This window comes from Echinops telfairi, unplaced genomic scaffold (assembly GCF_000313985.2).
Source record: "Echinops telfairi isolate 266 unplaced genomic scaffold, ASM31398v2 ScPeMD7_70;HRSCAF=299, whole genome shotgun sequence".
Lineage (NCBI taxonomy): Eukaryota > Metazoa > Chordata > Mammalia > Afrosoricida > Tenrecidae > Echinops > Echinops telfairi.
The window spans coordinates 16488416-16511854 of NW_022103968.1; the positions used below are offsets into that span (position 1 = coordinate 16488416).

A 23439-nucleotide genomic window follows, 5' to 3' on the forward strand; every position below is an offset into this window, starting at 1 on the left:
AAGGATGGGAGTAGTGGGCAGGGGAACTGGCCAACTGGCAGGCAGACGTGCAGGGGGACGGGGGAGGGAAAGGCAATGAACTAGAGAGTGTCAGCACACTGTGACAAGGCAAAGGACAACAAGCACCGGGAGGGACGCAACAGCAATAAATACAACACTACATGCACAAGCCTGCAGCTGCAACCGTCAATATTCGCTGGTGAGTGTACAGAGACAGGTATGCCCGCCGAACAAGCCCGGGGCACAGGAGCACAGCCCAGCATGTACAGGTTTGTCAGGGGACCTTTGTGTAGACGGATTCGTGTGTGCTGCAGGTATACCCACTTACAGAGGAAAGCACACAGGGGGCAGTTGGGAAACCGTCTCAGCCAGAACCACCGCGAAGGAAGGAGCCGCAGCCTGGAGAAACATCTAGCTCAATGGGTTTAGATAAGCTTCTCTGTTCCACTTCAGTCAGCAGTCACGAGAGCAGGCGTCCTCCAACTACGGCCCGTGGGCCACGTGCGGCCCGCCGAGGACATTGATCCAGCCCGCCGGGTGTTTTTGCTCCGTTTGGGTTTTTTTACTTCAAAATAAGATATATGCAGCGTGCATAGGAATTTGTTCACAGTTTTTTTAAAACCATAGTCCGGCCCTCCAACGGGTCTGAGGGACAGTGAACTGGCCCACTGTTTAAAAAGTTTGAGGACCCCTGAACTAGAGTCTTAAAAACTTGCCCCCACCACCACCACCACCAAAAAACCCCAAAAACCTTGCAACCAGCCCACTAAGATACAATTAGTCATCTCTTCCCACCTGGAGCAAAGAGGAGCACAGAAAATCAAAGGCGCATGGAAACAATTAGCCCAAAGGGCTTATGGACTACAAGAACCACAGCCTCCACTAGCCTGAGACCAGAACTAGGTGGTGCCCAGCTACCACTACTGACTGCCCTGATTGGGATCACAATAGAAGATCCTTGGGGGTGGGGGGTGGGGGCGCAAAGACATAGGGGCAAAAAATTCAAAGCAACAAAAAATAAACCTGACTTTCAGATCTGGTAGAAACTGGTGGAACCCTCAAGCCTGCCCTCCTGAAACACCTTCAAACCTGGAATTCAACCCACTGTCAGAGATCACCCATTAGCCAATGGAGAGATGGGCATACAATCACCACCTCCCTTTCCCCCCTGCCCCCCAGCAACATGCTGCTCAGAATATTCAACACTACCAGACAAAAAGCACACCATTTGTCCAAAACATCGCTCTGGAAGCGGGAAAGGAGGGCAAGCGGAGACAAGGGACCCAGGGAGGGAGGGGGCAGCAGGCTGTTATATTGACTGGATTGCGATTACAGCCAGCAAGCAAAATGCACATGCACTGTGTGTTGACTGGGAACCTAATACAACCACAAGACAGCGCTACAGCAAACAAAGGAATGACAGGCCCAGGCAGTCCCTGGGATGGCCTGTCTGGTATCTGGGCCCTGTGTGCTCCCAATGAAGCCTAAGCAAGAGCAGGGGTTCAGGTGCCAGCCGTGTGAGTGTAGGCACCGCATCCCACCTCCATTAGACAGGACAGTGTTGTTTAGCTGTTATCCAGTCAGCCCTAACCCATGGCGACTCCATGCACGATGAAAGGAAACGTGGCGGGTCCTCCCCTACTTCCCAGCTCGATTCCAAAGTGTGGGGCACAGGGCTTTCACCACTGGCCGGCTTTTCAGTGGGCAGCCGGGCGTTTCCTCCCAGGTCGTCTCGGTTTGCAGGTTCCCTTGAAAACTGTTCAGCAGAGGAAGCCTCCCTGACAAACAGGAAGTGGCTGCACACGAAGTGCACGGGCCGGGACTCAAACCCAGGTCTCTCCAGCACAGAAGGCGAGAATTCTACCACTGAACCATCATCAAATTGGGATCCTAAGAGTAGCGACCCACTCTGGGGAGGATGAAACGTGGCCACTGGAGTGACATGGTGCCTGCCAGCATCTAGCACGGGGACAGGGCAGGCCTCACGCCCTTAGCTGGCAGCCCTGTGGGGCCTAAGACCCCAAGACCGTGTATGGTTGAAAGTTTCTGGCTTCTTGTCTCACCTCTGGGATCACATACCTGCACCCTAAAGGATTCACACACACACACACACACACACACACACATACACACACACACACACACACACACTCACTCTCCACCCTTGTTCCACACATCCAGTGGGCTACACTTTGCCAATTCAAAACCCTTGGAGGAAATCCACACAGGCAACCAGACACCAGAACACTTATCCAAACCCAACCTTGCTGGCCTCCGAACGTGGCGCTGGCCAACCTTGGCCATGTCCCCATGCCAGTGGCCCTCCCTCCCTCCCCCTGGACCAAGTCTTCTCTGCCCGCTCACTTATTCCACACAGTCGCCCAGTGCTCAGTCCTGTGCCAAGCTCACACTAGCTTCACCGTGAGTCCTTACTGCCTCTCAATAGGTGGTGGTTTCCGATCAAGCTCTGAAACGTGGCGATGAGATGGTGGTCAAGAGCCAGGCTTGAGTTTCCCAGCACTGCTGAACTCCCGTGTGGTCAACGAGGACAACAGTCACCGTGGGTGTGTACTGCCAACCCCAGCCACCTCCCTGCCCCAGCCAAAAAAAAAAGTCAACCGATAAATATGGAGTTGCTTTATTTCTTTTTTGAAAAAACAAACAAACAAAAATTAAACAAAAAGTCTACCCTTCCCCAAACCCAGGTTAGGCTAACATGAAAGTGAGTACCCTCTTTAGACACATCTTGCTTACCTCTTTTGCACCTTTACATTGTGGGGGAGGGGTGGGGATAAATGTGGTCATCACACCTAAAATCAGGGTATTTGGGGCTTCCTGCCCTCTCCCCGTACCTGTCAGAAATAAAACTGTGTACACTGCCAACATTCACAGAAGTGATATGCAGAAAGGGACGCAGGTCAACCTGGCCCACAGGTCATGTCTTGCAAGACACAACAACCGGGGTGCAGGAAGTCATGGACTATGGGAGGAGCAAGGTTGAAACAGGCAAGACTGCAGGCCCAGGCCTCACCCCGGCTTTGTGTCCTCGGGCCCATCCTCACCCCCGGACTGAACAAGACCATGGAGCATACTCTTCTCTGCAGCCCCTTCATCGAGAGGGGCTTTCAGTGGTAAGTCAATAGGAATCCTGGTGACCCAACATCTCAATGCACCCTTCGCCAGGATGTGAGTAAATCCAGAGGGGGCCTCAACTGCTGACACTTTGCCAAAAAAGGTTGACTGTGACCCCCAAATGCCAGCTGCAACCCCTCTAGCTGGCCTTTCTCTCGCCCCTGCACCCTCCACCATGCATCTTTCCCCCAGTGCCAAGCAGTTCCTGCCCGGCCTGGAATCTGGGATCAAAACTTGCCACGTGTTCCAAGTCCTTGGGCCAGCCCTTCCAGCCTTTGGAGTTGCGGGACCTTTTCAAGGTGTGTGTGTTTGAAAGGAAAAACAGAGCACACCTCACAAGGGAAAGTTGTCATCATCGCTAAGACAAACAAACATCTATCCACTCAGTCTGTCGCCAATTATCCATGCTACGAAAGCCTTGCTTCCAAAACAATGCAAGTGTTAGCACACGCTGGAGCCCTGAGGTGACGGGGCACCACTGTTGATGGGCGTTGTCATCTGGGGTCATCACACTTCTCCACCTGAAGGGCAGGGTCTGCTCCCAGGCCTACCCTGGCTGCACCTCCATCCGGACAGAAGTCGGGTCAGAACGTCTCAGAGCAGAAGAGTGAGTAGATTCAGAAGGAGCTAGCAAAGAGAATGGTGAGAAGCTAAAAATACGGAAATGAGCAGCTCATGAAAAGACCCGACGTTCTTTTCCCAAACTCACAGACCCCGGAAGCCAGCCATGGAAATTCCTCTTTGCACACAAGATGCTCTCTGGAAACCATCAGTGGGAGAAGCTAGTATGGATGGTCGGACTCACTTAAAGCAACTCTCAGGCCAGCACAAGGAAGTCTTCCGGTCTGACCTGCCCCAGGCCAGCCCCTCCTTAAGTTGTTGAAGCGGCCATTCAGGCTCCAGCATTCTTTAAGGAACAACAATTTGAAAAATCGAAAGAGACTGCTCCTTTTGGATTAAAAACCTAAAGGTGACTGTAACGGTTAGAACTCCAAGTGACAGAAACCCGTCCCAAGCTAGCTTGGGCTATTGACTTTCCAACTGGCCAGTCTAGTACTAGAGCCGGCCACCGAGAATTAAAGAAATACCCACTCCCCCCCACCCGGTTCATCCGAATCTGGGCCTTCTGCCCAGCTTGGTTCCTCTCTTCTATTATTGCCACGCTTTTTAAACCCGATTTCCTCCCTCCATCCCTCAAGGCTGGTTTCCCCACCAAGTTACAATCGGGGAGACATAGTTCTTGTAGAATCACATATCACTGAGCCTGGCCCAACTTCAGGAGCCATGAAGTCAAAGGTAGGATACAAAGGCAGGTCCGTTCTACCACATCCCACGTGATGGACCAGCCCAGAGGCATGGGCTAGTTAAGCTTTCCCTTCCTCCGCCACACTGTGGCTCCACTCTAGCACCTGGCAGCATGGACCACATCTCTGGGATAGAAGCAGGCAGCCGTGCCCCTGGAGAGGGAAGGACTAGAGGCCTTTGCCCCAGTGAGCTTGGATACATCATGACCCCATCTCAATTCGAGCCTGTTAAACCATCTGGGTGATGCACTTAACCCTGCCCAGATCCGCCCGCTACGCAGGCTCGGGTTGGAAAACAGATTGCGTCATGCTGCTGCTCTGAGTCTCCAGAAACCTCACATTTCAGGCAGGCTACGGCTAGACAAACAGACGGACAGACAGACACACACTTTTAGGGAAGTACAGAGCACAGAAGGAGCCCAGACGTACTCGGAGTCCCACCCAGGGGACACTGGAGACCCTGAAACATCCTACTACACTAGCAGGGCTTTGAAGAGGTGGGGTTTCTCAGCCAACGTGCATGACGGTGGCCTCTTAGACTTCTCCCAGAGCCCACGCAGAACACTCAGTCTGGCCTCGCCCTATAATTGACTCTTAAGCTCACTGCTCCGAGCCCCTGCATCTCCAAGTCCCCTCCCTCTTCAATCAGGTGGTGGGGCAAACTGTCTGTCAACTACTCTGGGACCTATAGAGACAAGAACCTGTCCTCTAGAGCAGTGGTGCTCAACCTGTGGGTCGCGACCCCTTTGGGGGCTGAATGACCCTTTCACAGGGTCGCCCGATTCATCACAGGAGCCAAATGACAGGAAGTAGCAATGAAAATAATGTTATTATTGGGGGCCACTACAACCTGAGGAACTGTATGAAAGGGTCATGACATTAGGGAGGTTGAGAACCATTGCTCTCGTCATTTAAGATGTGCGGTTTCAATGATCTTAGGTTCCCAAAGACCATGTGACATGTTTGGATGAGTGGAGGAGCTAAGAGTGGAAGACAGAGACGAGTTACAAAGGAGGGGAGCCAGAGTCCGTGAAGAGGTAGTGGCCCAGCTGGACCCCAGAGCTTTACAGTAGAGGCGATATAACAAATTTGGATTCCACGCCATAAACAGGTGGGTTAAGGGCTGACAGAGGCCCCTGAGTGGCACAAACATTTGCACCTGGCTATTGACAGAATGGTTGGAGGTTCAAATCTACCCAGAAGCGTGCAGGATGACTAGCCTGATAATCTACTTCGCTAAGATGACAACCATTGAAAATTCTAAGACGCACTCTGAAACCTGCAGGGGCACCAAGGGTCAGGCTTGGCCCCATGTGAGTGGACAGGACAGGTCAATGGGTTGAATGTGGGATGGAAGGTGGGAGGGAGGCAGGAATCCGGGGTGAATTCCACAGCTGTGGTCCTAAACAAAGGGTAAAAGCTGCAGCACTTTACGATGCTGTCGCACACTGGGCAGAGAGGGCGTGGTGGTGGGCAGGAAGGCGGAAATGAAGCATTTGGGTTTGGACGTGCTCACGTCCCCGCGTCTGTCTGGCTCTCAAAGGGAAGGAGTCTGGGACTCTGGGCAGAACTTGAGGAGGTTGGAGCAAGGACCCGGATAACCCTGTAAATATGTCCAATTCCTGACTGCGAAGCCCTGGGCGACTCATTCAGCTCCCGGATTCTTACATTCTTCTGTGCATTTGCTACCAGTCACCATCGACTCGATGGCAATGAGTTTGGGGGTTCCCCCCTCCGCTTGGTTTATGTCCAAAACTAGGAGTCCCTGGGTGGCGCAAACACTTAATACACTATCTTAGCAGCTGCTAACCGAAAGGCTGGCAGCTCAGAGCCACTTGGAGGCACCTCCTAAGAAAGGCCTGGTGGTTTCCCCCTCTGCCCTCCCCGCCTAAAAAGGAGGATCACCACTGAAGACCCTCAGGAGTTCTAACTCAGACACACACACACACACACACACACACACACACACGCTCTTACACACACACACAAAAACGCTCTTACACACACACAAAAACAAATGTGCTGCCACCGAGTCCGTTCTGCCTCATATGGGCCCTGAAGGACACGGAGAACTGGCCCTGTGAGTTTGAGACACACACATTTCGCGAGAACAGAAAGTCTGGTCTTTCTCCTGTGCAGCGGCTGGTGGGTTTGAACTGACGGCCCCACACACCACCAGGGTTCCTATCACACACGAGTCCAAATCGCCCATAACTGATATCATTTTTAATATGCAGAACGGGCGTAAGGACAAACTTCCATAGCCAGCCTTTAAACAACCCCATGGTGCACAGACACTGAGGGGTATGCACGGACGCTCCAGGGTCCCTCCATATATGCGCCCTGGGGCAATTCTGAAATCCTGTTGTTTTCTCCTTCTGCATTAATTTACTGAATGACTGGGATGAAAATCTGACCTGCGTGCCATAAACAAGCCAAACACGAAGTAAGTTTGCATCACCATCGTGGTTGTGAATACACCCATTTCCCATATTCAACAGTCAAGTCCTGGATGGACTTGTGAAGCCCCCAGTCACCCCATCCCTGGATCCCTAAGGGAGAATCGCGTTTAAAGGTGAGCGGGAGATGGAAGGAAGCCCCGTGACAGCCTGACCTTCTGGAACAGTTTTCAAGCTGCGTTCCAGATACACACGGCTGGAGCGATCCGACACGCCTGGCTGTGAGCTGGAATGTATATGGGCAGACTATCAAGTTACTAGCAAACCAGGCCCATGGTCACAACCCCAAACTATGTTTCCCCCAAACATGCCACCACATCAGGTAGAAAGCAGGGGCGTGTACACGTTCTGTGTCAACCAAGAAGAGTCCGAACACCCCATCCGTTCCAAATGAAATCAACTCCAGGGCCACCCGGGCAGAAACGTGTGTCCTGCTACATTAACCAGGCGACACCAATAGGAAGGAGGGGGGCCACATGCTAAGAAATAAGCCATAGGGCACGCCTGGCTTCGGGGTACTGACAACCCTGTTGGGGACACAAATCCCATAGAGTCAATCAGCAGGCAATCGACCACAAGCAGGCAAGGATGGATGCCAATGAAGACTGGTTTTATTCGCTGGAAAGACAAACAGTCAAAACTGGGAGGTTAGCTCCGTGGAGACCCACGTGAATGTAAAACAGGCTCCCACGCTGGGAGAACGGGAAAACTCTCTGGAGGGTGTTCCCACCCTGGAAGATGCGGAGAAGAGGCCTGCCATCCAGCTTGCTCTACAACGGCTTGGAGCTCCCAGCACACGTCAAGATCCTGCACTGAGAAACCAACATACCCAGGCCTACTTGTACCCAGGTCTCCCGGCGCCTCTTCAGAAGAAACACTTTCCTTCCCCCAGTCACCTTATGAACACTCAGCGAAGCAAGTACAGCAAACACCAGCTGCAAGCTGCCAAAGACAGCTTTTCCCCAACACAAAAGGCCAGGGCCATGAGCCGACGTGAGCCTGCCAGCCAGCCAACCCTGCGTCCCGTGGACTGTCTTAAGCTCAGAGACACGTGCCATCTCACTTCAAAAACGGTCTGTTTCCCCAGAAATTTCACCCAGGGTTACACACAGCATCAAATCAGTCACCTCTGGATCCACAATGTGCAATTAAAACAGAGATACTATGGATGGATGGATGGATGGATGGATGGATGGATGGATGGATGGATGGATGGATATAAATATATACATACATTCTTATTTGGAGGTGTAAGTAGAGACCCCCAAAACCCCTGGCTATTGAGCCTATTTCAACTCACAGTGACCTTACACAACAATGTAGAACTGCCCCCAGAGGGTTTCTAAGCCCGTAACTGGTATGAAAGCAGATGGCCCCATCTCTCTCCTGAGGAACAGCCACTGGGTGTGCACCAACCTTTCAGTGAGCAGGCAAGCACTTCAACAGACCCCAGATCTCTGGAAGGGCCCGAAAAGCGCTAGCTAAAAAGCAAGGGGCTAAAGTAACCTAAAGCATGTGAGAATTCTTCTGTCAATTGTTGAAAATGAAGACGCGTGTGTCTGTAATACAGGGATACTATCGGCTGACTTGCAAACTTACTAACCAACTTGGCAAAGGAAGGCCAGGATGGTTGCCCACCTCAGAGTGAAGTCCATGTCCCAGAATTGTACAAGCAGAAACTGTTGAGTTGTGTGTTGTATGGTCGGTTGATGCACTCTCAACCACAGAATTTTAAAACTTGTGTATGTGTGTGTTGCATGTGTGTCTTTGCATAAACTCATATGCATATTGACCTATGAAAAAACAATCATTGTATTAGCCTATTTTGAAGGTCAAAGGCCTTGAGGCGGTTGACTTGGATGAGCTGGGTTCGTTTTGGGGGGGCACAGTGAAAGAAGGGTACCTCTCCTTCATTTCTCCCAACTCAAAAACCCAACGCACTGCCATCAGATCGAGCCCAACTCCCAGTGACATGGTAGAACTCTCCCTTTGAGTTCCCAAGACTGTCACCTTATACAGGTGTAGAAAGCCTCAACTCTCTCCCGAAGAGTCGGTTGGCGCTTTCAAAATGCTGGTTAGCAGCTCAGCTCATGACTCACTAAACCACCAGGGCTCCCCAATTCATTTCTCCTGAGACATTAACGTAGTTATTACCATGTGGAGTCTAACTCACACACTGATGATAATTGGAAACGCGGAGATCTTTACAGGGAACTAGATAACATCATTCCCCGTCACCTTTGTTCCCCGGGATCTACCCTAACAGAGTAGAACAGGGGCAGGGACAGTGTCTATGCACCAAGATGTCCCTCACAGGCTATTTAGATCAGCAGTAACAAAAGGAGAGCATCTCATGGCCCAGCAATACAGCATCCATTTAAAAAACTAGGATACAATCATATTATAGACTGATTGATGCGGCCATTAAGTATCCCTAAGAATTTCAATGACATGGGAAAGTGTTTATTAACTACAGTGATTTCCGATTTAAATAAAAACAAGGTCAAATACATTAAGAACAAATACAAATGTTAGAGGGGGGAATGTCTAGAAGAAAATATACCAAATAATTCATCATGTAATCTCTGTGCAGGAGATGACAGCCTCCCCCCCCAAAAAAAAAACACCTGTCTACCATAAGCACAGCTACATGTAAAAATCAAGTTCACTCACTTCATAGGTTAAGTTTTCGTTTTTTGTTTCTTAAATTAAAAGTTAGCAAATCTTATTCTTGGATAGATTATCAATCACTAAAGACTGGAAAGAAGCCCTGGTGATGTAGTAAGTTACTGGTTACACTGTAAACCACAAGGTTGGTAGTTCAAAACCCCCAGCTACTCTGAGGGAGAAAGAGAAGGCTGCCCACTGCCAATAAAGAGTTAGTCTCAGAAACCAGAGAGGCAGTTCTAGTCTATTCCAAAGGGTTGCTATGAATCAGCATGGACTCAGAGGAAGTGAGTGAGTGAAAGGTTGGAAGGAGTCCTGGTGGGTTATATGCTGGGCTGCTAACCACCAGGTCGGCAATTCAAACCCACCAATTGCTCCTCAAGAGAAAGATAAGGCTTTCTACTCTCGGAGATTGACAGGCTCAGAAACTCGCAGAGGCAGTTCTACTCTGTCCTACAGGGTTGTGATGAGTTGGAGTCGACACCATGGCAGTTGACTTTGACAGACTGACATTTCAACGGAAGGTGAATTTGAAGAGGAGATTCGCTGTGTTTCAAGTATTCAAGATGGGTACTTTGCAAGAGTGGCAAACCCAAAACCTCCAGTGGAGGAGCAAGCTCTAGGGAAAGGGAGTCAGCTCTGTCTGAAGCCGACATGGTACCCAAAGGAAAGGACACAGAAGTGCCCAGGTGGGTCCCAGACCACAGACAACTCCCGGAGAGAGCTGGGCAAGGGGACATGGGATGTGAAGGTTGGGACTCCCTGGGCTTCTCAGATGAAGGGGAAGACAGCTTGTTACACAAAGGAAACATCTCGCACCACAGCACCGCGGTGGTTAACTGCCAAGCAAGGAATCCAAACCTCAAGAAATTCGGGATTCCTTGCCAGGGGTAGTCTCTGGGAAGAGAAGGTACCAAAAGCACTGGGAGCCATGCTGGCATATGCACAACCAACCAGCATGCTCTTGTTACGCTCATTCACCCTTGAGTTCGCGTCCTTCCTATCTCTCCGACACTGCTTCCCGCATCGCATGGTAAGCAACAGCTAACATTTTCAAAATCAGTGGATGAATCAATGGTAAGCCCCAACCCAAGTGCAAGACTCGACTACGTTTACTTAGCAAAGTTTTGGGGAAGAAAAGGGGAAGTCCTTCCCCTTAAAGCAATCTCAGTAAACATACATGTAACAATCAATATCCCTCCTAAGGAGCCCATGAGAAGTTTGAAAGACTGCCCTGTTTCATGACAGGTTGGGAGGTTGAACCTAGGTGTCTTGGTATCTCGAAGGAGACCAGCTCTTCCAGCCACCCCCGCTCCTCCTCCTCTGCTAGTCTGTTCCATCTACGCCCCCCCCCCCACTTCCTCCATACCAGTATCTAGTCCAATCCCATGTTCCCTCCAGACCACTCCTCCCATCGGGTCACTTCTACCATCTCCACTGCCAGCAGCTTAATACAAGTGACCTTAATGCCAAAGCCCTCCTTGAATTTCCATGGTGATGAGGGGACAAATCCTTACCCATCGCCCTACCCCGAGCCACTCTCCCCACAATACGTTTTTACCTTTGACTAGAATGTTCTTTCTTACACCCTACCTCCTCTCCCATACTTCAACTGGAAAAGGCCCTTCAAATCTCTTTTATAAATGCTATTTTCTCAGGGGGCTGCCTTGAGGGGCAATTGTGCTCCCCCTTGTCAATGTCTCACCTGGGATCAAGACACCCTGATCACACCCTGCCTGCACTCCTTCCTGGCTCCTGGGGTCCTGCTGGGGTCCACAAAATGCCCATTAGGCTCCAATGGAGAGGAGGAAAACACTAGCCCACGGAAAGGGGCCCACACCTCACTGAATGACCAAGAGAAGGCTCTCCGGGTAGGGTGCTGGGGGGAGAGGTGCGCATGCACATATATGTTCATTCGGAAGAGGTTTCTCCCCGCAAACGCTTCAGCCACGAAAGTGCAGGGTAAGGCTCACCACGACCTCTGTGCTTGCTCGGCTTGGCGGCTCCTTGGTGTGTTGCGCTCCTTCGGCATTTAAGCAATAACAACAACACAAAGTGCAGCCCGCCATTCGGGTGGGCTTTGTTCCTCGGGAATCGGGCCGCTTTCTCATCTTCCACACCTCGGTGCTCATTACCGCACTACAAACCCACCCCAAGGTAAAACTCCACGCAGGCTTCAAAGGGAAGCCCCCAAGATAAAGTCGCAGGAACTTTTGAAGCTCTGTGCTGTTTTCTAAGATCTGCGCCATACCAAAATACCGCCATTTGGGGGTACAGATTTGTTGGGGTTTTGTTATTGCTGCTGCATACAAAGGAAGCTAAATGAAAGTCTTTGTCTCGCACAGGCACCTGGGGTGGTATCGGGGGAGGCGCCCCCTTCGCCCCACAGCGTGCTGGGCCCGCAGCACGGGCGCCCCCACCACCCGCTGCACCGCTCCGCTGTGCTCGTTTTTTAAGAGGATAAAAGGGCCAAGAGTAGTAAGAAGCGTGGATTTACGAACACTAGAGAGAAAAATGAACCTGTTATCTGAATCAGGAGAGTGGGGAGAGGGGAGGAGGCTACCGCGATGTAGGGGGTTGTGGCTTTGAGACCCTGGGGACCATGAAATAAGGTGGGGAGGCGGGCAGACAGCGTGCGTGCAGGAATGCTGACCAGGAAGTTCAGAAGTTCCCGTCCTGGCAGAAAGGCTCGGAAGAAAGGGTTGGCAACCGACCTGCGGCAAAGCGGTCCCCATGAGGAAGCTTCATAAGGTGTTATCACCTTGGCAGAGGCTGGTAGGGGCAGAGAGAGGGGCACAAAAGGCTGGGTCATTGCATAAGCCCCTCCCCCCAGTTTCTTGGGGAGTGGTCTCCCCCTTCCCTCCCTCCTCTGAACAAGCCGCATGCTGGAGCAGCAGCCAGGGCTTGGCGAGGCTTTTATAAATGTTTTCTTGTTCACCTCTTCGATACATTTGACTCCGCTTGTGAGAGAGCAGGGATTTCTTTATAACGCGCAAACGACTCCCCACCCCACAGGAGATGGAGTGGGGGGGGGACTCCATTACAATATGCCCACAAATGTGTGAGACCGGCTTCCACACTGGGCCTGCCGGCTTGGTGCTTAAGACCATGCCCCAATGGGTATTGGGGAAAAGGTCGACTCTCCCCACCATGTACTAGTTTAAAACCTCTATTCACCGAGCCCTTCTCTGCTTCCCAAGCAAGGTCCCAGAAGGAATTATGCAATCGCCAGGCCCGAAAGTTACAATAAACCCAAGTTTCGGAGAAATTAGGAAGCAATCTTTAGTGTCACAATTGTTTTGAACCGCACCTGATGAAACGATGTGGGGTGACCCTCACGCTTCGTGGAAGAGCACAGAACGTGCAGCGGGGCCTGAGTGTCTGAAGCAACACCAGCCACCCAATGGTGAAGCTGAGCCTGAACCGGGCCCATGTGGGCGGGTACAGGACCCCGAGACGGAGATCAGCCGTGATTCCGGGCATTCCACGTGCCCACTTGGCGTCAGTAGACACATTAGGTCACCATAAACTGTAGCCCCCAATGCATGCCCCCTCTTCCCCCAAGCCCTCCCTACCAGATGCAACAAGACGCTCAGCCTGCCTTCCACCTCATGTTCCCACCACCTCCCTCTATTAACTCCTCCTCCCCAAGGACCCTCTCTCAGCCTGTGATGTCAGATGGAGGTGGTAGAATGATCAGTCACAGGGCTAACTCAGAACCAAAGTCACCAACCAGCTGCCACCAGCATTCAGCTCCCCGGCCCTGCCCCCGCCCACCACCTCTATGCAGTGACCATAATTCAGTCTCCCTCAAGCAAGATAGCAACAAATGGGCCTAGTATTGTCACTAGCCGTGGCTCCTTTGGACAAGAGTCTCCAGCCCCAGGGTGGCACGTGCTGCCGAGTGATTGGTATGGCAAGCATGCCTTCCATCCATTGGCAGAGGGAAGGCGAACAGAAGCCACGTCACTGCGCTCTTGGCCAAAGTGCACGCTGGCTCTGGAAAAAGTCTCTCCAGATCAGGAGCTTCTACCCTCGAAGACAAGGTCTCAGAACCGAAATAGGGGCAACTGTCCTTGTTGGGATTGGAGGGAGGGGGATGAAATTTAAGGTAAGAGTCCACCATGACCTCTTCCATGGGGTAAAGGTCATCAGCATGGGACCCCTGGAGTTCCATGCCACACACACGAGGGGTCTTCCACTCTTAGTACACTCAGGATCCGAACGTTCTCCCCACAGCCAGAGAGAGGAAAGAGGTTCCCACCCAAGCCGCCCACCATTTTAAAGACAGCATCCTCTTTTCTGTGGCTGGATTGTGCGGATTGTCCCACCGGGCATTCCCAAGAGCAGAGAATTGAATCCCAAAGCCTGAGCCACGTGTGTAATCCAGGGAGCCAGGAAAAGTTAAATGGGCCACCTGGATTTCTGCACACTGTGAAAATATCCACTTTTATACAGAAAAACTGCACCAGAACCCCAAGCCAGCTCTTTCTTTTTTTAATCTCCCCAAACACACACACACAAGCCAGCAATTTGTTAGCACCTATACCACTGCCCCTACTGATGTCTCCATTCGTAGAAGCAAAAGTGGAATCCACTACAAAAACTGACTTCCAGCCCCCTAAGAGGAGAACAGACTGCGAGGCCTGGAAGAGGTATGGGGAACTGGATCCTGTCCTTGCTCGGGCTACTGACTCTGTGTGTGACATTGGGCAATTCACTTGGCATCTCTGGGCCTCAGTTTCCTTTTCTGAGAGCAGGGTGGGCCTGCGAGATTTCCCGTCCTGAAATCTCGTCATTAGAGGAACATGTATAATTGGGGACTTGAGGGAAGGAGGGCGTTTCTGGCCAATGCCAACTCTATTTCTACCTGCCGCACATCATAATAGAACATTTTCACAAGTGATACCTCCAAATGTGCTTTTATGGAGATAAAATGTTTTGTTTTATATACACAGAGAGAGAGACACCCATGTTTATATTTGTCTCTGTACACATACATAGAAACTGAACTTTCACAAAACAGAGTGCACATAATTCACTAAATAATATAGATCCAATTAGAGTGCTATAACATAGAGAGGAAATTAGCCTGAATCTTGACACAATGTGTCTTAAGATTTTTCTACATAATTATGTTACCATCTTTAAATATATGAAAAAGAGGCAAGCTATCGTCAGATAACATTTTTGTGGTATTTGAATTAAAAATGCATGAATTGTTACATGCTATGCAGAATTCTACTTGCCACAGATTCATTAGGGGAAAAAAAGGTGTCTCTCATTAATTATTTCTAAAGTATGAAGTCCAGCTCATGATATAAACATATAGAAGGGAATATTCTAGTATGGATGAGTTATCTTCAAAAGAGGTTAATTTATAAAATTTCCCTTTCAGAGCCCACCAAATCCTAAGAAAGTGCATTAAAAATATATGCAGACACACACTTTATGTTGGAGTCTCTTAGTACTAAAAACAAATGTTGCCTCTCCCAAAATTCACACATTTTCTAAGTCAAAGCCATGAATAAACAGATTACATTTTAAGGCAAGCCTTTCCAAGTTCATTTCTACTCTAGGTTTTGAATCAGTTAGCCTACCCCTAACCCACCCACCCCCAAATAAAATCTAATGTTCTTAGTTTTTGCACTTTTTACTGTTGATTTTCCAACAAATATTAAGGTAAATTGTAGGGAGCCATTCGCATTGACAAGCTTCAAGTGCAGAGTTCCCTTTTTGAGTTTTCGGGTCCCCTCCTCCCCATCCTTTCCTTCCCCCCTAAGTGGCTTTTTCAGGTACTGTTTTGTGTGGCACTTTTGGGAGTGGGGTAAATATTTTAACATCATCCATAGTCTCCTCAAATCATGGTGACTTTGGGCCCCACAAGACTAGATTCGATTCGTGGCAACGGGGTATAGGTAATGTTCAGAGACTTTCAGGGTCACTTAAGGTCTCTAAAATCACACAGCAGGGGCAAAAGTACCTTATAGCTATAAGCCATGTCCAAAGCACATTCCCCAAAAAAACAGAAAGAAGAGAAAAACACCAATGTTCTTAAAGATAGACTGACACACAAGGCCTGTGATGGGCAAAAACACTTTTCCTTCATCTCGGTCCCAAGAAAGGGAGTCATTGTCCTTGTGAGTTTACTTACGACAATGTGGGCTGGCGACGGAGACCGGGCATCCTTGAGGGCTTGTCTGCTCTGAAGACTCCCTGCCTGGACATCAAGCAGCGGCCATTTCATCTGCAGGTACTGAGGGGAGGGGCAGAAAGGCAAAGAATGCATTTAGAGAAGAAACGCACACCAGCCAAAACAAAAGAGGGCTGTTCAGGGCTATCACAGGCCAAGAATCTTAAAAGTGTACATATAATCTCACACACACACACACACACCCATGCACTCCAACAGGTCCTTCCTTCACAGTCACGTTCAATGTGTGTCTATCCCGTTGATCGTCTGGGCATTCAAACTAGAGAGCAATTTTAGTTAAAGGTGCTTCATGATGCTGCCTGGTCTGCAGGGAGGCAGTGGTAAGAGGAGAGGGGGAGAAGGGGAACAGGGACTATTCTTAGGAGGAAAGCAAACGGGGATCTCAATTCCAAATCTGCTTTTTGGACAAAGTGTTGACCTTGATCTTTCAGGAGCCTTCGCTCTAAAACAAGGCAACCTTCCTTTACCCAGTAGAGGCTACTTCGGGGAAAGTGAGACAGGATTTCTCATCCCGTCTTCATGGATTGAACTGTTTCCCTCACATGTGTGCCAAGGAGCCCCGGGGCTTAGTGGACTATACACACTGGCCATTCGAAAACACCAACTGCTCCAAGGGCGAGAAAAATAAGGCTTTCTACTCCTGTAAAGATATTGGAGGCTTAGAAACCCACACGAGCAGCTCTCCTCTCTCCGACCAGGTCGATGAGTCCGAATGGACCCGGTGGCAGTGAGTGGTTGAGTTAAAGTGTGTGCCAGTTGGGCTGGGACCGTGTGGTCATCCTCTGTTTAGTGACATGATCTGCTGATCCTCCAAGTTGTGGTGCCTTATAAAACCTAACCCCTACAGGTTAACGAGGCTCTATCACTGTGGTACCTGTCTTGAGTCAGAGCCTTGCAAAGCACACACCCTTAATCATGCCCCAGACTTAAGTTACACCCTTGCTGGAGTTACGCCTTTTATCTTACAAGAGATTAAAGGGCAGAAAAAGGAGCAGGGAGGAGAGGAACTTCACTAGAACGGGGAAAGAAGAGTCGATCGTCCTTTGGACCTGAGAACCTCCTAGACCTAGACCCTAGAGAAGGTTGATGCCAAGACATCGAGAAATCTATAAAGCAGGTGCTGAAGGAGACGTCAAGAACTTTCCCTAACAGCCAAGAGAGAGAAAACCTCCCCCCACCGACCTCCTTTTAGGCTCCCAGCACTGTGAGAAAATTAACTTGTTTGTTAAAGTCATCCACTAATAGTATTTCCATTCTAGCAGCACCACGTAACAAAGGCACACCCAAAAGCCTATAAAACAAGACTACTTTCCAGTAAAAGACGCACCAACAGGACACGCACGATACAATTTATACACTCATCTCGAAGCCTCTATGCAGCAGAACAATTTGTAAAGCATGCGCAGGTTTACCTCCAGGATAAAAATAAAGGTATGAGTCAATGATGTCGACCCCACCCTTCTCAAGAGTAGAAAATGAAGACATGAACACAACACGAGAAGAGCTAATTCCACAAGGATCTACATATAACCCCCTCCCAGGGGGGTGGGCAACAGGAAAGTGGGTAAAGGGAGACATCGGTCAGTGTAAGACATGGTGTTATAAATTATCAAGGGATAATGTTATAAATTATCATGGGGTGTTATAAATTATCAAGGGTTCATGACGGAGGGAGGGGGATGGGAGAAAAAATAGCTGATACCAAAGACTCAAGTAGAAAGAAAATGTTTAGAAAATGATGATGGCAACATATGTACAAATGTGTTTGACACAATGGATGGATGGATGGATTGTGATAAGAGCTGTTCGAGCCCCCAATAAATGATTTTTTTTAAAAGCAGAAACTAAACACTCAACTGATCTGACTCTCCATTCTCCAGGTAGGACAACTGAGAGGAAAGGTTTGCCCAAGTAGAGACATTTAACACATACACTAGCTATCTCGGGCTTGTGGTTTGGAATGGAGACATCACCATCCATTTTATAGAAAATCTTCAGGTGATCACGTAAAACTTAAACACAGTGCAAAGGTTTTAATAAAGATGCCAATACTAGCCCTTATGCACCCAAAGGTCAATTGATTAATGCAACAGTTAATGCATGGAAGCTGCTTGATCTTTCCAAAGACCCAAAGCAAAACAGGTGGCTTGTTTTGATATTAATTCTACAAGAAATTGTACTCAACAAGTATTAATTAGACCTTGCTTCATGGACCACTTTCTTGCTAAGCATTATGTAGAAACAAAGATGCTTGACCTCAGGGAGCTTCAACAGCAGAGCAGAGGCCAATACACACACACAGACCCTCAAGACCCAAGTAGTGAAGCCATGAAGCTACACCCAACACCTTGTGGTCAGGGTAGGCCAGGAAAGAATGGAGTATTTTTAAGGAGGAGGGACTTGGAAGAACCTTGCCTTCGAACTACCTACCAACTTACATGGCGTTCAGGGTTGAGTGCGGAGGTTGCTAACCAAAAGGTGGGCAATTTCAGCTCACAAACCAGGAGGGGGAGAAAAGGACCCAATGGTGTGCTTTCATAAAGATCGTAGATCAGTATCATTAATGAACATTTTGATCAAAGATTCTCTAGGAGAATCTTTGATCAAAATGAGGGAGTGGGTTCTTGAATGCTTCCTCCACCCCCACTATCAAGATCCCAATTCTACCTTACAAATCCAGCTGGACCGGAGGATGTACACTGGTACAGATAGGAACTGGAAACACAGGGAATCCAGGACACATGAACCTCTCAGGCCCAGTGGTGAGAGTGGTGATACAAGGAGGGTGGAGGGAAGGTGAGGGAGAAAGAGGGAACAGATTACAAGGATCTACATATAACCTCCTCCCTGGGGGAAGGACAGCGGAGAAGTGGGTGAAGGGAGATGTCGGACGGTGTAAGATATGATAAAATAATAATAATTAATAAATTATCAAAGGTTCATGGGGGAGGGAGAAGCAGGGAGGGGGGGAAATAAGGAGCTGATCCCAAGGGCTCAAGTAGAAAACAAATGTTTTAAGAATGATGAGGGAAACAAATGTACAAAAGTGCTTGACACATGGATGGATGGATGGATGGATGGATGGATGGATGGATGGATGGATGGATGGATGGATGGATTGTGATGAGTTATACGAGCCCCCAATAAAATGATTTTTTTTTAAGTATAATTTTTTTTTTTTAATGAGGGTGTGGGAGATGGTAAAGAACCAAAATTTCGAACTCTCATGAAATCCTACTGGCCGAAGGTCATCTTTAAACCTTTAACCCAAAATGCCCCCCGAAGTCTTCTTGCAGCTTAAGTAGTAAAGACTGTGGCCTTGAGCGTTATGACATCTTTCAAAGTCTATCTATATGGGGTCCAACTGACTCCAACCACCAGAAAGACATGGTAGGGACACTTCAGGGACTGGAGTTTCTGTTCATGGTGAGAAACCACGCAGAGAAGGAGCGGCAGGGCAGTCACAGAGCTCAACGGCTCCATAGCACCGAATCGCACATGCTGAAACTGGTGGATTGGTGTTATGTTCTGCTGCATACATTCTCAACACAAACAAAAGGACTGGCAACAGGAAACCCAGTGTGACACTTCTACTCTGTCTGTCACACGGGGTCGCTATGCGTTGAAATCAATTCAACTGCACAAAACCACCGCCAAGGTACAGAAAGCAGGAGCAAGTAGTAGCTTCCACCACCCCAGAAGGTCTGCCTGGAGGTCCCCTCCAGTGAGAAAACGGACTGCTAGTCCGGACTCCGTTAGGACCCTCCCACCACCCAACCAAGGTACCTTGGAGCAAATCCCTTGGTCTCTCTGAACCCCTAGTGTTTCCTCAGAACACTCAAGGGGCTGTCCTACTCTGATGAGGGTCGGGGTGAAGGGTCACTCCTAGAACTAAAGGACTTTCAGGATCCCAGGCTCCCCGAGAATAAACACCGCAGAGACCCCCAGTCATCCTTACAACCAAGTCATTTCCAGACATCAGCTTTGGGGTCATCTAAGGGTGTTTCAAATAGTTCATGGGAACATGGGTGAAGTGAGAGAGCAGTCGGTGTAAGATATGAAAACAATAATTTATAATTTATCAAGGGGTCACAAGGATGGGAGGTAGGTGTGGAGTAGAAGAGGAGCTGACACCAAGGGCTCAAAGGAAAGTAAATGTTGAGAAAATGATGATGTCATCACGTGTACAAATATTCTTGGTACAATTGATATACGGAATGTTATCAGAGCTGTAAGAGCCCCCAATAATTTTTTAAGTACATGGAGAAATGGAATTTTTCAAAGATAATGAAACTTTCCCATGAATTCTCTGAAGCCCCTTCTTATGGAACCCAGACTGAGAACCACTGAAGTAAATATTTTTGGGGTCTCCTTCCACCAAGAGGGTCATGGGAATCTATTCTTGCCCTTGCTTCCTCCCCAGTCTCACAAACCACATCAGCACATGGGCTACGCTGGTCAAAAGCATTCAACAGAGTCACTTCCTAGAAGGCAACCCAAATGAACAAAGCCACTCCCCTCTCTAGCCCATTCATCACAGTTAAACATCTGCCCTTGGGGTACCCACAGCGTGGGGGGGTGGGGGGTGCCCCTAGCAAGGATCTGCGCTTATCTGTTGGCCATCAGCAAGCCTGAGTGGCCTGCATCCTCACACCAGTTCCACAGAAATTAGGGAATATGTGCTTTGTTGCAGGTGCCCAACCTCACCCAAGAATTGTCAGTCCCAGCAGGCAATAGTAACTCAGATTTAGAACTGCTACTTTACATAAAAAGGCCATTGTTTGCCATGCCCAAGCACCGCGGGCTACCTGCCCCACATAGTTTTATGAACCTACATTTCAGCACGCAGAGTCTACAATACACATAATTTTCAATTACGCCGGGGCAGCCCAGGATCACTGCCTATATAACATTACGGGTTGGAGGAAATGAGGCTGCCCCACTGCCCAGAGAAGGCTAACGGGATCCAGATGGTGGCAAGGAGGCAGCCTGGCCCCTTTTGCCTGCAAGGACTCTTTCCTGATGACAACGTTATGCCAGCAGCTGGGTCCCCACACATCCACGCCCTAGTACCCCAAAATTTAACTGGCCATTCCAGCCAAGGAAGTGTTTTTGAGAGGAGAGAGAAATATTGTGTCAGGATTTGGAAAAGGAAGCGATTAACCTCCCCTCCAAAAGTGAGGGTCTTCCCAGGGCCCCTCATCTCCTGCAATTGGCCCTTATTAATCAGGAAAATAAATAAATAAGGGGGAGAAAAAGGAAATTAGCTGCTATTCCAGCCTAGAGGAAAAATCTTTTCCTTCCTGGAGACATTGAAAAGCAGGAAATTCTATTCTGTTGGTCCTGAAAGGAAGACCGGAAGGAGGGGGCATCTCGGGCTTACTGAAGGGCTAGGACACCAGGCACAATTTTCCAACCAGTCGACAACGGTCTTACATCCGACCCCCACTCGGGGGCGGGGTAGGATTCCCACCATCCCACTATCAAAACAACGCTGCGGCCCAGCTCGCCCAGCTCTCCGCCTCTCTGGCCGCTCGATGTGGAAATTACGAATTGCCCACCAAAAGATGAAACTTTTCAACAAATGGCAATCAAGTGGGGCCGTGGGAATTCCCACCTTGAAAACTGTTGAAAGGGAGTCTGCTCCAAAAATACGGGTATCTTGTCTTCAGTATTTCTTCCTTTGTTTAATAATAATGTTCCCATCACAGCCCATTAGGGCTTGCCCCCAAATCATATTTTATGTCTCAGAGAGCTTCATTTAAAGCTGTAGATCTCTGGGCAAAGTCCCGAAAGTCAGGCCAGCCCAAAGGGCTGAGAGGAATGAAAGAGGTTTTTAAAAGCCTGTTAAAGTGTCAGCAAGACAAAAAAGGTAAACATCTCTAACTTCACCTCCTCCACCTCTTCCCATAAAGAAGGGGGGGGGGGGGCAGAGGGGCAGATAGGACAGCTTCTACAGGACCCAGCTCCCGCAGCCCACACACAAACACCAACGCACCCATCGTTGGAGATTGGGGAGCAGACACCAACCGCACAGGATGGAGTGGAAGCACCCCGTTGTGGTTTACAAGGCAGGCCTCTGCAGAGCGGCAGCTCAGAGGGGCTGGTGGGTTTGAACCGCCAACCTTCTAACTTCCAGCCAAGTGCTTTTAAGCATGGAGCAACCAGGGCTCTGCAGCTGTGGGATTGTATTCAGATTAACCTGATAGGCTATCTTTATTCTACTATCAGTGACCAGGGCGGCAGTGAGGGACCAGCCAGGGCTCTTCTGAGAACTCTGTATGAATTTATTTTGAAAACAAACAGGAGAACTGACAGGCCGACAGTGGTGATGAGGAAGCTGCCAGGAAACCCCACATCTTGATAAAACACCAGAAGGGCTTCCCGGGACTTCCTTTCATTGACTCCGCTCAACAGCGGAGCGGGCAAGCAGAGCTGATCCTGTATTTGTTCAGGGCCGGGATTGGCACACTCTTTGGGCAAAGCACCAGAGTCAATAGCATGGGGTTTGTAGACCATATACTACCTCCGTCACAACCCCTCCATCTGCCGGGTCAGGGAATGAAAGAACATGTTTAAAAGGCCCACACAATTCAGTCAGGTTCTCTGTCTCCACTGGGCCTTCAGTCCAGACAGCTAAGGAAGACCCCTTAGGAAAGCAGATTTGGGGGTCCCAGGGGCAAACTTTGGGGTGGGTCATTACTGACACCCCTGAGTTTGAAAGGAAGAACCTGGACAAGACTCCAAGCCTTCCCTCTGGCCATGACTCCCCATCACGGAGTCCAACCACCAGACCACAATCTCACCAAAATAACTACCTGATAGCTCCTCTACTTTCCAAATTGGAAGTTGTAAAAACGCCTGAGCAATTTTGACTGGAAAGGGGCCACGTGTTCAGAAGTCCTGGGCCACCTCCCAGGAGACACTGACCACGGCCCTCCTGTCTTCAGGCCCACTCTGCCACCACTCACTCAGGCACCGCGTGCAGTTTGAGGCCCAGAGAAGTGTTCAGGTGGGACAAGGGGAAGCTATGGTGTCTGAGCAGGCTGTTCCAGTAGACACTGGCCTCTCCTGGACAACCAGGTTCGAGGGGAGCCCTAGTGGCCTACTAGTTACAACTGGGCTGCAATCCTCAAGGCCAGCAGTTCAAAACCACCAGTCACTCCGCAGGAGAAAGATGAGGCTCTCTACTTCCAGAAAGAATTACAGTCTTGGAAACCCACAGGGGCAGTTGGTTGTCCCGAGTTGAAATAGAGTTTGATTTTTAGAGGCAGCCTAGGAGGCTGAGTAGCACAGTGGATTATGTGTTGGGCTGCTAACCCAAAGGGTGGCCCTTCAAACCCGCCCATGGTTCTGCGGGAGAAAGATGAGGCTTTCTGCTTTCTGCTCCCTGACGATTCACATCCTCAGAGGTGTCGAGGGGCAGGGCTACTCGGACCTGGAGGATCGATGCATCTGAATCAACTGACTGCAGTGGGGCAGGAGGCCTAGGTGCCCTGGTAGCACAGAGTGTTAAACGGTATGCCGCTCAGGACACTCCGTGGAGCTGTTCTAGTCTGTCCAACAGAGTTGGTGTGTGCAAAATCGAGCCCACAGCAGTGGGCATACCAAGCCTATCACTCAGAAACGGGCCGACTTTTGAATGTTGAAGCCGTGTCTGCCT

The 23439-nt window shown here is 49.5% G+C and overlaps 1 protein-coding gene across 4 annotated transcripts in view; it reads right to left on the reverse strand.

Annotated features, from left to right (window-relative positions):
• Positions 1–23439, reverse strand: part of TCF7L2 (transcription factor 7 like 2) — a 206921-nt gene that overhangs the window by 115276 nt on the left and 68206 nt on the right. For all 4 annotated transcript variants that reach the window (XM_045291388.1, XM_045291387.1, XM_045291389.1 and 1 more), the window contains exon 2: positions 15717–15818. In XM_045291388.1, coding sequence (XP_045147323.1) covers positions 15717–15809 — 93 coding nt within the window. In that variant the 5' untranslated portion in view covers positions 15810–15818. The remainder of the gene's footprint in view (positions 1–15716; positions 15819–23439) is intronic.